The following is a 14680-nucleotide window of genomic DNA, read 5'->3' as shown; positions in this document are numbered from 1 at the left end:
GTAACTAAATAATAGTATCCTGAAGAAAATGTTATTTGACCACAATGACTAGTTTAGTTATAGAGGATTCATCCAAGTTGTGGGCTACCCATGATGCTGCTTGAGGAAGTGCTCTCTGTTTGAAACGAGATGCTATTTGCTGTTTTCTGTCTGCATCTAGTTATTACGGTGTTCATTAGGCTGTTCAAGCACTGCTTTATATTTTGTGCTCATTGAGGCAGTTAATCTGTTTCCACTTTAAAATTAAGTGACAAGTGATGAAGAGACACATATTTGTCTGTGACCAGATGGTTCAGGGTTGAAGAAATGATGTGTTTTTTTTCTACATCTTACTAATACTGCTTTCAAGGGTATTCAAGCTGTGGAGCATGGCGTATATGTTCCTTCTAGTTTCTCTTAAACACCACGGAAAATTTAGGTTCCTTTTCTTCAAAGTATGTAAATTCAGCCGTCTTACCCTGAAATGTGCCAGCTGCAGGGCAATCTGAATGAAGGCATCGGGGCTGGTCTTGCATTTCTTAATTAGCCCCTTCCCAAAGGTGTTGAAGGGGACAATGTGGATGTCAACGTCATCGGACAGAGCTTTGGCAACTGTGAAGGAACTGTCTATTACGCCCTGGCACTGGAACACAAGGCAGAGAACAGCAGACCAGTGGGTAAAGCAGTGCATCTTGGTTCCTCTACACTAGTAATGGTCGCAGGTGTACAATGCAGGGTTAAACTAGAACAGATTAGTCAAATGTAGTTCAAAATAATGGATGTGCTTAGAATAAATAACTTCTAACAATGTATTTAATGAAGCTAACAAACTAAACATTAAGTATGAAAGGAACTGAATTCTCTTAGTTAGTGCAGCGTCGACACAAGCAAATAAAAAACTTCAAAATGAACCAAGAACACAAACTCCAGTCCACTTCCAGGCAAACTAGGTGCAGGAGACCTAAGTGTAAACAACTTGTATATAATGTATTTCAAGCCAGACCAAGAAGCTCCCTTGATACTCATGCAGTGTAAATATGCAAAACACTGAGTATTAAAACAAAAAAACAAATAGTATGCTTAAGGATCACCAGGGGGAGACAGACTACAGAATATGAAGGCCTAAATAGCTGACTTGAATCTTTGGCTCTGTAGTGCTTATATACTGGATTTTGCACAGATTAACCAAGAAGAACCTTGAAATGAGGATTTCCTTCAATTAGCAGTCTAACACTGAACATGCAGAACAGTCAAAACCCATTTTGTACTATACTGAATTATCTTTTGTACGTGGTTAAAAATACTGCTACATCGAATCATTTTATACCTATATATAGGTATATAATATATAGAACTATCCATAGGGCTGTTATGAGTTGACACATTTAACAACAACAACAACAACAACAACAACAACATAGTGATACTATGACTGAGTTACTGTTATTAAAGACATTTTTAAGAAATTAATGCAATAGCCTCCCACTAAAACAAATGTTAATGCTTCTGCCTCCATCAAGACAGATCTTGATCTGCACAGAGAATCGTCAGCTCCTTTATTAGAGAGTCCCACTTGATTTGTTGGCTACCATTCTTAAATGATCTAATGAGTCTGAAGAATCACAGCCTGTTTTTTCCGTCTCATTAAACGTCTTTACGGTCAAAGGCCTAGCAGTTTTTCCATAATCTGTTGCAGGAACAAAGTTCAGATCAGGAAGCAAGGAGCCTGACAAAAGGTCGTGACACTGACTCCTGTGCTCCTGATCTCTTTGGCAAAGATTAAACAGCCTATGGCAAACCCATACACCTGTCCACCCTGCATGTCGAGTATAATAAGGTTTTTGCACTGATACGCCGCCACACATACAGTATATGAGACCATTGCACCTACATTGTTTTGCATAATGTAACTTGGATCTCTCTTGTTAAAACGCAACTTTAAGGGGATATCTTGAGCCAAACTGAAATCCAACAAAAACTATTGAAGACACCAGTTCAGAACATAACTGTAGTTGTTCGTAAGTGCATGCCCTAAAACATTACCAAAGGCCACAGTTACACTCTGAAATATCAGCCTTCTCAACCATTAAAAATTGTTCCATGTGTATCAACCCCTGCACTGATGTCACTGCCACATACAGTGCATTGCTCGTAGATATGCTAAAATGTCAACATGGACACAGCTTTGAGCTGTGAAAAATCCAGGGTAAGGTGGATTCGTAAATTACTAGGCAGCAATATTTTGGTCAAATATTAAATAAATAATTATGTTTACATTTCCACATTACTAGCAATTACATACTTGTCAAATACTATGGTACCTATGAGATAAATACATTAGAGGGTAGGCATGATCGCTCTTGGGGGCTCAGAGTTTGCATTTTGTGGAAAATAGCAAATTAACGTTTGATCATTGTAATATTTTGATTTTGTCGATCTCTAATCTTCCAAAGAAGAAGGTGTATATACCATTGATGTTTCTGTAAACATTTATTCTAGGTTTAAAAAATTAGAACATTGATGATTTTGTAATGAAAAATGTTTATGGAAGTGATAAGGTTATGTCTTGGAGTATGTTTGTTTCTTTAAAATAACTTCTTTGGGTATTTCTGTGGTTTCTGCACTTCTGTGACTGTTTCATCATCACACTGCTATCTATACTCTTAGCTACACTTCTACCAAAAACAACTACAAAAGCCGACACAACCAACACGATATAATGATATACATTGTACACTTAACCCACTACTCAATTTTGCAAAATCAGAAGACAAAGAAAAGCTGTGCTTGCGTCCACCACACCTCCAGATTTAAGAGCTCACCTCTTCTGTGATGTCCCACTGCAGTCTCTGAGGGCCGGGAATACTGGAGTTGAGCTCTCCTTTGCAATGCCCATGCTCCGTGTAACCGAGCTGGAAAGAATCGATTGCCAGGACTTGCTGCAAAACAGGAACAGTGCAGACATGCTCACAGATCATTTCTGCAGTAGAGTAACCCAGCTTCACAAATAATCCGCCACAAACTGGTCAAGGGAATTTAATAGTTTAAACTCGGCACAGATTCAGGTGTTCAGTTTCAGGGCACAAACCATGCAAAATCAGGAGAATATCAGCAACAAGACTCTCAGCTGTAACCTTCCTTATAGTATTGCTATAGAACCCTGAAGTAGTAAAATCAGAAGCCATGAAATTGCAAGAATTCACTTGTGAGCTACAACAGCTATACCACCCTGCAATTCACAAAGGGCAGCTCAAGCTCAGCAGGTGTGACAGAGCCTGGTCAGTACCTGGGAGGGAGACCTCCAGGAAAAACTGAGGTTGTTGCTGGAAGAGGTGTTAGTGGGACCAGTAGGGAGTGTGCACCCTGTGGCCTGTGTGAGTCCTAATGCCCCAGCATAGTGACAGGGACACTCTACTGTAAAAAAAAGGTGCTGTATTCAGATGCGAATTAAAACTGAGGCCCTGACTCTCCGTGATCATTAAAAATCCCAGGACGTTTCTTGAAAAGAGGAGGGTCCCAGTGTCCTGGCCAAATTTCTCCCTGGCCTTTACCAATCAAGGCCTCCTAATAATCCACATCTATAAATTGCCTTTATCAGCCGTCGCATCACCCAGGTGGGGCTGGACACTGGTGGTGGTGGAGGGGAGTCCCCATTACCTGTAAAGCACTTTAAGTGGAGTGTCCAGAAAAGCGCTATGTAATTGTAAGGATTATTATTATTACCAAGGCACAAAACAGAGCCGAAAACAAACAATTTCCTGTATTCAACTGACATTTAAGTCAAGATGGCAAAGAGGAAGTAGCTCCAGAAATAATATAAATTAAAAATAAAGAAGTTTTGTCATAGTATTAATTTTAGCTAACAAATGCATAAGAAAATACAGGATGCTTTCTCACACAACCATAAATCAATGTATAAATGTATAATGTCTGTAAAAATGTATAACCTCAAGTGTTCTATAGTGACAGTGTACTGTACATATGGTGATCCCATTCATTAAGACGTAGGCAAACATTAAATTAGCTTATTGGCAAAAATGCTAATACTCATTAACACAATTGCAAAAATGAAAGAGAAATCTCCGGATCAAGAATGAGCAAATTTGCTTAAATATTTCATGTAAAAAAAAAACTGATTGAAAAGGCCACTAATCATATATTTCTACACAGGTTCCTGTTTAAATGCATGCAAGTATTAGTTGAGCAGATGCGATTCTTTTTGCTTTGTGAGTGCAGGAATGGTCTTATCTGTGTCGTACCTCCCACAGGTGTCCTACAATAGGGGCATCAGCCCAGGAGTGCTCTGCATTCAGCCCCATGGTTCCATTCTTGTAGACAATGAAAGTGAAAGATTTATCAAACCACCTAATAAAAAAATAACAAATTTACAAAACACTTAAAAGTTAGCCAAGTCTTAAACACATTTTGTATAAAGATCAATGCAAATCCATACTTACATTAAAGTCATGTTACTAACTGACCTATTCTAAAGCGACTTAATTCTGTACTTCAGCTGGGACAGTACAAAATTATACAGACTATAGAGTTGGAAGATATTTTCTTATAAAGTCAGTTCCCATTGGGAACTTTTTTGATTGAGAAACAGTTGTCCTTACCTTTCATGACTAGAACTAGCCCCAGATCTCCATCCTGCTGAAATCTAATGGAACTAGTAAAAACTGCAACTCGATCCTACACACCATTATTCATCACATCCACTGAAGGCTATCCTACACGAATAATGGGATGGAACAAGACTCTGGACACATGCTGAATCCTGTTCGGGATCCTCTTTCTGCTCCCTGCAGCCCAACACAGTGCTTAGCAGGAGTTCTCAATATTTGTAAAAAAATCCAGTTAAAGGCATAATTAAAATCAACTGGAAATTGGGAGAATTAAAGGAACAGGATGGATTTCAGAAGAATCAGGTCAATTGGTACACCCAGCTTATTCGTCAATTCCTCAACCTTACAGGACAGCAGTCTCTCACCAGTTGGCACCAGAATGGCTGCTGTGTGCACAATTAGGCCACAGAAAACCACAGGGAGATCCAGGTGGATTGTGACTGTACTGTGGCACACTTTCTCTAGACCTCACAAGCCTTTCAATACGAGACAAATCACATTTTGTGTCATTAAAATACATGTTTCCTTTGTGGCCAACACGACCTTGGCTCCACGAATAATTACATTTTCATTCGAGCCCGTCTAACAACAAACGACCCTGCAGGTGGCTGTGTCCGCAGTTGTGTGAGCATGTATACGCGCCCGAGTCTTACATCTCACAGGCCCTGCAGAGACCTGCGGCTGTTCCATCTCTCTGTTTGCGAACGGGGAGCTCACCTGTCGTAGCACTGGCCATGAAGCAGAGATTTGGCATAGTTGCTCAGAGAATCCACAGGGCTGTCCTTCACGAAGCCCTGCTCGGTATCATCCAGAGTCATGAAGAAGGCTGCCTTCTCCACAGTGTCCAAGGCTTGCTTATTCTTCCCTTTACTGAAATAGGCCTGACGAGCACTGGCCCAAGGCACTCTTGGAAAGTAAGTGAGAGAGCAAGGTTTTCCGTCAAGCTCAATTCTGTTTTGACTTCATTCCTACTTTACAAAATATTCTAACAGGCATAACTTATTGTAACAAAAACACTCCTTCAAATCAAGCACTATCAGAGCACAATTATACTATTCACAACTGCAGCCCTTCCAACAAATTTCTAGAAGTTCTTAACCAATGTTCATTAGTGATAACGAACAGACAAGCCAGCAGTAATTTTGGTAACAGTAGATTCAGTAAAATCATCTTTGTTTAATGTGTTGTTGGTGTTAATATAAAAAAGATATTGACATTTATTAGAAGCAATTAAGTTGAACTTTACTTTACTTCCAGATAAATCACTAAGACAGTATTTTATCATTAGACACTTTACAAACTGATGACAGGAAAAGAGGACAAGGTGTCCAAAGCAACCTCACCTGTCTCCTGCTGTCAGGGCAGCCAGTTTCTCCTCTCCTGGCTGTGGTTCGGACTTGTCTGCCAGAATTCTCTCCATCTGCTGCTCAATCTCCCTGGGCTTCAGCAGACGCCCATCATGATACATCCACACCTTGAAGAAGCGCCCCTTGTGGTAAACCACAATGTGCTTGCTGTCCCTCATGTGTTGAAGGGTGTCTAGATGCGCACACAGGGAGTGAAAGGAGTTTTCTGTACTTCCAAGCCTGCCACAGCTCTTCACAACACATCAGGCAATGGCTCACAGTCTTGGCTAGAGTTCGCTAAGACTACAAGCAAGCATTGCTTCTTCAATGTGTGCAGCAGCAGCTTCATTTCAGTGTGTGTGTGTGGACTGGCACAGAACCCAAAAAGTGCATGGAAACTTCACAGTGTTTCATTGCTCTTAGTTTTTTTTGTTGCTTTTGCTTTATTTCAAGACAGAGGTCTCAAACTCTTTGTGTCTTCTGGTTTTTGTTTCATCTTGAGTAGTCAATTAAACAGGCCACCTAATTGTGTTCTAATTAGACATATACAGTATGGGACGTAGGTATAGGTACCTACCTCTGAGCCTGGTTAGAGGTATTGTAGCTAGTTAAATAATTTAACCAACTATATAGCTGAGAATGTGGTTGAAACAAAAAACAGAAGACACAAGGTTCTCCAGAATTTGAGACCCCTGTTATATAGAAACGTGAAATCATCCTGTGTGGACCGCATAGTGCATATTTGCTTTACATTAGTTTAACAATCTGGAACATCAGGTTTTATTTTACATTTCACTTTACCGCAAGCCAAGTAATCATTAGCTATCTATCAAAAATCAAACAATGTGATGCATATATGTTATAGTGATCACAGAAATTTGTTTTTTTTCTTTGGCAACACAACTGCCAACAAAAGTGGTATCAATATTCTGTCAATAAAGTTCTTAGATGAAATACTGTGAAACCTCCATCCAATATTTTGAGTGCTACGTGTACTTTTTCTTAAATATTTTTTAGTCATGTATAGACTTTACTTTTCTCTAATTCCAGAATTTCTTGTTCACAAAAAGGCAGAGATTTCAATTTTAGTGAAAAACAAAGCAACAGAATACAAAATCTGACTACAAACTAATGAGGGCTATTTCAAGGAACCAAGGAACGAAGAAAAAATGTTGATAGAATGATTTACAGAGGCCTAAACAATGTTGTTTCATGAGCAGCACTGACTGAAGAATGCTTTGAATTGGCTCCTGGTTTTGGTTTTGTTTTTGTGTAATGTTTTAAGTTTTTTAATCAAACTTTCCAGCGCTGCTCACTCGGTATGAAACAAGCTTGTAGCCCAGAAAAACAAGACAGGGGTTCGTGATCTGACACTCTTCCTCTGAGCTTTAGTCCAGAACTATTGTCTCGCACCCAGGATGTTTTGCTGAAGCTGATGTTTGAGAGTCACACTAAATAGCATTGTATCGTCACATAGTAATCAAGCCTAAAGAAAGGGACAGGTTTGTAGTTATATGAAGATAATAATATCTTGTTTCTATCAAGCGCAAAAACCTGTTCAACTAATCAAAAGCCTAGCTCTCCTCAGTGGCAGACTGATTCTTGCATTAAAGGGGCCTTTAAAATAAGAAAAGACTGCATTAATAGGGCCTCTACTACTTGTAGACTTTAATCTTGATCATGAAAAATAACCCATAAAGTGAAGGAATTACTGCACACTGACTACAGTGAGAAAAACGGTGTACATGTATTGTATGAATTTAGGAAATGTCACTTTTTTTCTGAGAAGCATTAGCACAACATACAGTATTCAACATGGTTTTTTTTAGATTTTATCACTGCTGTCACACAACATCATCTCTCCAATACAACGTGTTCTCTATTCCTCAAGAGCTTCCCACCAATTTGCTACAAAAGAATTTGTTTTCCTTTCTGCAAGGAACGTAAGTACAAAAATGTGAAGACTCGCCAGCTTCTGTGTAGTTAATTTCATTATTCAAAATTCTATGGGCCTTGATTTCAGGGCCTTTAGGGAAGGGGTTTAGCATAGGAAACTGGGGGAATTCTCTGGATGAATAAAGCCCAAATAACATCTCTTAACACACACTAAGGAAAGCAGAAAGAACACACACAGGACCACAAGCCGGAAGAAGGCTCTCATTCTCTAACTGCAGAATCCAATGATATGTCTGCATTACTATCCATTAGGGTGAGCTGATAACTAATTCTTCTTCAATATTAAATGTAAAAAAGAAATTCATGAATCTCTCTCTACTGCAAAACAGAAGCAGAAAAGGAATTATCTTGGCTTCCCTTTGACATCCTACAGTCAGTCTGAAGTGGAATTTTCATTTATACTGGCTTTTACATATACACCTATAAACATTTCTTCATGTATTCTATGTTCTACTACCACTATTAATATTGCACAATAATGACATAAACAAAACCCACTTCATTCGTCTGGAAAACACAATAGGTGTGTCAATTTGTTTTATTTTGTTTTGGCTATTTTGAAAACTGAAAGAAAAATGTTCCCACTCATTTAAAAAGGGGCAGACCAGTACATGGCTTCTGCTCCCCAAACTCCCCTACTTGATCCTGCCTATGCTCAGAGTCTCATGTTTAACTACACAATAACCTCCATTATCTACAAAACTGAGAAATGTCTTGCTTACAGTCTGTTAGCAAGACTAAAGCACTTTCATACATACAGTAGATTCTCGTTTCAATGTAATGTAAGAATTGTCTCAGTAATCAATTTTTATTACCCATCCTGTAACAGGAGTTGCAAGATTCTAAGTCAGTGCTTTGGCAGGACAGTTATCAGCCAGCTGAGAGAGGTGATTTATTTCTGTATGCCAGTTTTAGTATGTATAATTAGACTAATGTTATTTTGTTACAGTAATATAGTATTAAGATTTTAATTCCATTATCATTTTCTTTAACCAAATGCAGGGTTTAAAGCACCTAGTGGTGAGGAGCCTTCTCCTGATTTCCTGAACTTTCAAAAGCCTTTCAGACGTGTCACCCTAAAAATCAGATTGGTTTTATATCTGGACTCTGAACTGCTAGAGTACTTTGTCTTAAGAGTTGCCTTGACAACTCCTGGTGTGGAACTCCAATTATGACTAAATTTGGGTTATCTTTATTTCATCTATGCCATTATCACAGGGTTGTTGGTGAAAGCTTATTTATTAGACAGAAATAAGGCAGGTCATGATTCCTGCAACTGGGTACAAGGACACTGTCAATTTTTAACCCTGCAATGGCCAATATAAGAATAGAATAGTAACATGGAGGAAATACTGTGCACTCCATGACTTTTCTGTGGATCTGTTTTCCCACTGAAAATATGGAAACTATGTTCTTTGTATACAGTGAGAATAATCCACTCTGAGCTGAAATGAATATGGTCTTTTCAGTTCTTTGAGAAGCATATTACAGATTTTACTCTCTTCAGCTTTCATCCTCATATCAAGGTATCAATCTGAGACATTGTGTATATAGTTACAAAATTTCACAAATAACAATAAGAATGATTTTCAGTGGTGAAAAGTATCTGCAAGTTATGAAGTCTAAGGATAAAATGAATTTTCCTTCTATAATTATCAAATCAATGCACAATCCCTGAAATCCAATATTTAGCCTTCAGCAAGTTTTTCTAACACTTATGATAAAGTGTAAGACACTTTATAGACCACAGTTTGTTAAGAAACTGTGAGTTGTACACTAATGTCATAAAATTAGTTACTCATGGGCTTGAAATGTCTGTACTTCCAGTTTCTTTTAATAATATACATAAGCTAAAACAGTAAGAAAAATTTAAATCTGTAAATACAGAAAAAGTCAAAAACAAAAGTCATGAAGCCCACTCTTACAATTATCACAACTACAAAAAGTCCAGTAATGGTTCTCAGATCGGATTTGCCTTAATGTTTGCGCTTGGCTTTGCGTCTGTCTTTCTAGAAAAGCATGCAGAACAGCCACAGGGGTTGCTTGGTTAGAAGGAGCTAGATAGCACAAAGAGAGGAGAGGGAAGGCTCAGACTCTACCTGTGTCTACACCTGGGATGCGACTGGTGTTGAACATACGCTCATACTGGGACGAGCACATTGGAATAGTGTTTTGAACCATAAGCTGAAAAGGAAAAGTCAGAGTCAAGAAAAAAAAAACTGAACTAAACCAGACGAACAGAATAAAGAAGGTCACCCGACAGGGTGCAGGGAGATGAGCTCGGGCTGGTGGTGAAGAGATTCCAGGAGAATGAAGACAGAGCAAGGAGCCTGCCAGAGTTTAGACACAAAGACAGGGAGGAGCAAAAATCAAATAAATTGTTTAGTGGGAGAAGGTTGCCTGCAGGTGGGAAGGGACCGCAGGGCCGGATTTTGGTGTGCGTAGGCCCTAGGCACTTTCACTCCAAAATGTGCAAATAGAGGGGGAAACGCCAATTGAATTACGTCAATTGACATGACGCACTTTAAACTATTCTAATGCTAAACAACGTGATTGATGGAGCGAGTCCAGTGACCATCACTTCAATACTTCTAGTTTCTAGAACAGCTGCTAGATAGTGAATGATTATTGATTTGGAGCAACTAGAGTCAATCGCAAGCATGTTGTTTCAGCTCGTTTTTCGTTGGTCACTAGTGTTTCCCTCCTTCGTAGGGCCTAAAAATTTTGTAGGCCGTAGGCACTGTGCCTACAGTGCCTTATGGGAAAATCCGGCACTGAGGGACCGACAGAACTTCCAGGAACAAAAGGTTGGAAACAAGACAGGCCTGACAGAATGTCACCAGCTATCACACTGACGAAACCATCATGGGACTGGGATTGGGAAGTCTGAGTCTTGGAACACAAGTGCTAGTCTGACGTACTGTATGTCATAGGAGGGACTGACATTGGGAAGGTGCAGTCCTTCACTCAACACTTACAAGGGCCAGGATACACAGCAGAAAGCATGAATCACAAGCATTTCCAATCTGTTCACTATCCTGCTCTTGAAGTAATGAAACACTCAGTCAAGCATGAACCGAACAATAAGGAGAAATTAAGGGGAAATACATTTAAAGTACAGTAACTGCTTCTTCCCATTCAGAATTGTTGGAGCCTGACCCGGCAAGCAACGAGCGCAAGGCAGAATACACCCTGGACGGGACACCAGGGGCAATTTTCCCAGAAGCCAATTTACCTATGAGCACATGGAAGAACTGGGCAAACACAGGAACAACAAACTCCACACAAAAGACAGTCCAGGTACAGAACCGAGCCTAGGGCCAGTCTGTTATGAACCCCTGCTCCACCACTCTGCAGTGCTGTTTTTCTTTTAGCACATAAGGCACTGGAGATAATTATGACAGCACACTCCTGACATGATATTTTAAGACAAAGTTGGGCCATATGTCATGGTCATTAATGACTTGAGCTGTGACTACACAAAGTTCAAGACAAAGCAGCGTAAGCCACATGGACGAAAACGACTTATGAAGACAACAGCTTGTAAAGTTCAGAGGAGATCAAAAAGGACTGAGTCAGTGAAATAAAGAATTGAATATCCTAACCTGCTTATCAGAACACTGCAGCTTGTTTCAGACAGTTCTACAGGAATTTTCCCATTGGTTTTCGCTGATGAGTCTGCTGGTGACATTGTCCCAGCTGTCCAATTTCCTCTACCCGTAGACGCAGCAGTTACCCTCTTACCTGTCTCCGGGCCGGGGATGCGAGATGTATTGAACATTCGCTCCCACTGTGACGAGCAGAGCGGTACGGTGCTGCCCAGTGCGAAAATCTGTACCACAAGCACACACCATGTCCCGGCAAAAACATACCGTTGCATTTTACATGCAGGGTGTGACAGAGCGGACAGTAACAGTGCAAATGAAAAGAAAAGAACAACACAGAAACAGAAGAAAAGGCTGTTAAATGTGTTCAGAAGAGCTTCCACAGTGCTGCAGGAGTTATAAACATTGCTGTTGTCAAGTAAATGGGGCAAGTCAGGTAAGATGGTCTCTTTTCAGTTTCTAAACTTTCATCGATACCTTTAAATTTCAAAGTACAAGCAGGGAATTCTGTGCAATTATATGACGGATTGCCAACGCACCATGAATCTCAGGGACACATGCTGAGGTTTCAGAGCACGTCAACACATTGCATCTTAAAAGAAACAGGTTAGCGCTATGCATTATCCCAATATTATAATCTTAGTCTTCTATATAATAGCCACCTTTCTGGGAGGAATTCCAGATATACGTGCATTTCAGATCACAAAAGGCGCCTTTGGGTTTGGATTTAATGAGAGGAAAAATGACACTTTTCTCTAAGGTTCAGAGAAAATTTTAAAAAACACATACTGTATTACTTGTAATAGAAGACAATATGCTACGAAGGTAACACTGTGAATATGACAGTAGCACAATTCTGATGTTGTACTAAATAATAACTTGGTAATGCTGTGCATTTATCAATCAGATGCCTAGGCTGTGGAAATTTTAAAATACAGAAATGTCAGAAACTCCATCTTCAGACTTAAAGGGCTTTAAAACACTAGGACCATCTTACCCTTGTTGGTATAAACATATCCAGGAAACAACTCTATCATGAAACCTGTAGAAACCTGCAGATGTGTACCTGGATGATGCGACAGCAGCCACAGTGCACCAGTACGCTCACCACACACCAGGGGAGGAGAACAGAGTGATCTGCAGTGACCTGCTGAGCTCCAGTGTGCTGCCAGTTGTGAGTTGCAGGGTGATATGGCTGCTGGCAATATGTTCATATTTCAGCTGCTTGGCTGCATCAGCATTATTTTCCTGATTTGGCTTCCTAGAAAAGGTTTCCTGTGGATTTTAGAATAAAATCCAAAATCCTGTCGCTGCCCTTTAAAAGGGCTTGCAGTGTCTGGCACCTGACTATGTCTGTGACCTGTTGCCTCTTTATACACATACACCTCATTTGTGGTCTTTGGACTCTGGCCTTCTACCAGTTTCTACCCTGTGTTCTGTTCCGCTGCTCCAGGGCCATGGAATGAGCTCTCATCCCATATTAGATCATTCAAGTCAGCCAGCATCATTAACTCCTGTCTTAAAACCTCACTTTTACATTCACACTTATAATTCCCTTTATTATATTAAAACACCTATCCATGTGTTTTTAATGTTTCTGCATGAGATTTGCTTTATTGTAAAGTGCCTCTGCAAAAAAGCAAAGTTGTTTTACTGTATTGTTTCTTGGCTATCATTCCAAAACCAAAATCAAATTATATCTTGCATTGTTAATGGCCGGATACTGCAGGTACACATACCACAGGGTAACTATGGACTTACTGGCTTAATCTCCTCTCTGTCCAGCTTTCTTCTGTACAGCATGATGGCGTGGATTGTGTTACCAGCTCTGGCCGCCTGCAGCCTGGTTGGAGTGACATAAAGAAAGTCCTAAGGAGAGAAACATGAATAAGATCAGTCCTCACTGAGAGCTGCTTGTTCCCTCTTCTGCCTGTTTCTGGAATGAGGACCTGAAAAGGCTGAAGTGGGGCTGAGGAGCAGAGCTGTCACAGGGTAGGCTCACATTACCCCTTTCTCTTTCCTGCTGCATTGTTCTCTTACTGTGTAAAATACCCCACTATGCAACTTTCTAAAATCTGTCCTGTTTCTGTCTGAAGGTATGTTGATCCCATCCATGCATCCATTTTCCAGCCACTTCTTCCGAGTCAGGGTCATGGGGAAGTTGGAGACCATTCCGGTAAGCCACTGGACTGGACAGAAAGCACCCCAGCTCCAGGACTGAACCCAGGGCCCCAGTGCTGCAAGGCAGCGATATTAATCACTGCGCTGCCCTCTTGTTGATTACAATAAAACCGAAATAAATTCCTACTGACGGAATGTTAAATCAAACAACATGGCGAGTAAGCAACAAATAAAAAACTGATGTTATAACACAAAAAGAATGTAAGCAAGTTACAAAAACAACAGGCGTGAAATTCCTAAACCCTATGTCGCCCTGCCCAGTTTAACAAAATGAAACTACTGCATTCCCTAATTATATGTGTGATTAACCAGAATCTGAGTTTTTCTGTGGTCAGACATTTTCCCCTTTCTGAGCCCTTAACTCATGCGGTTTCCACACTGCATGTGTTTACAACGAAACATAGTGTTCCAGCCAGCAGCAGTGCCCTGAGAGAGTGACCTGAGAAAGGTCTGGTGTTGTCATGTGCTCTTGAAATGGACAGCGGTCAGTCTGTAGTCACACTCTCTCACATACCTGCTCTGTGATGCATGAACAGCAGCTCGTTTCAACCTCTTCTCTTAACTGAAGCCCTTTTCTAAAGGCTTTCCAGCAGGTCATCGACATTAAACAAACTTAATTGTAGTACCAACATTACAAACACCTCAATTACTCGAAATAATCTAGACCAGATTTCCAGTCTCTGACTAGAGAGCAATAACAGACCATCTCAGTGAAGATACAGACCACCAAAACAAAAGACTAAACTTCCACTTGAGAAATTAGCTCAATGTAGACTGAAGGCCTGTTTAGAAAAGACCAGGACACACTTAGTGACTTGAATGTAATTTCCCCTGAACAATACCCTTTTCAGAACACCAAACAACAAAACGAATATTTAACAGCAGTTTGAAACGAATCTAGCTGCAGGATGAATTCCATTAACTCAAAACACAGAACTCATAACTGATAAGAAGTGTTGCAATAATAATAAGCTGCCTTAGCCAATTT

At 40.1% G+C, this 14680-nt stretch overlaps 1 protein-coding gene across 3 annotated transcripts in view; it reads right to left on the bottom strand.

Annotated features, from left to right (window-relative positions):
* The window catches only part of cpt1ab (carnitine palmitoyltransferase 1Ab (liver)), a 34134-nt gene that overhangs the window by 5807 nt on the left and 13647 nt on the right, over nt 1-14680 (bottom strand). For 2 of the 3 annotated variants that reach the window (XM_088611724.1, XM_088611723.1), the window contains exons 8-14: nt 13273-13380; nt 11651-11738; nt 5948-6143; nt 5322-5510; nt 4239-4344; nt 2802-2918; nt 458-622 (exon numbers count right to left, since the gene is read on the bottom strand). In XM_088611724.1, coding sequence (XP_088467850.1) covers nt 458-622; nt 2802-2918; nt 4239-4344; nt 5322-5510; nt 5948-6143; nt 11651-11738; nt 13273-13380 — 969 coding nt within the window. Of the gene's footprint in view, nt 1-457; nt 623-2801; nt 2919-4238; nt 4345-5321; nt 5511-5947; nt 6144-10005; nt 10091-11650; nt 11739-13272; nt 13381-14680 lie in introns of all 3 variants that reach the window. The other variant, XM_088611725.1, reaches the window with a different exon arrangement.

The sequence above is a fragment of the Lepisosteus platostomus genome, chromosome 18 (assembly GCF_059453375.1).
Source record: "Lepisosteus platostomus isolate fLepPlt1 chromosome 18, fLepPlt1.hap1, whole genome shotgun sequence".
In the NCBI taxonomy this organism is placed as follows: Eukaryota; Metazoa; Chordata; class Actinopteri; order Semionotiformes; family Lepisosteidae; genus Lepisosteus; species Lepisosteus platostomus.
Note: the sequence above shows the minus strand (reverse complement) of the source record. Positions and strands in the feature narration are given on the sequence as shown.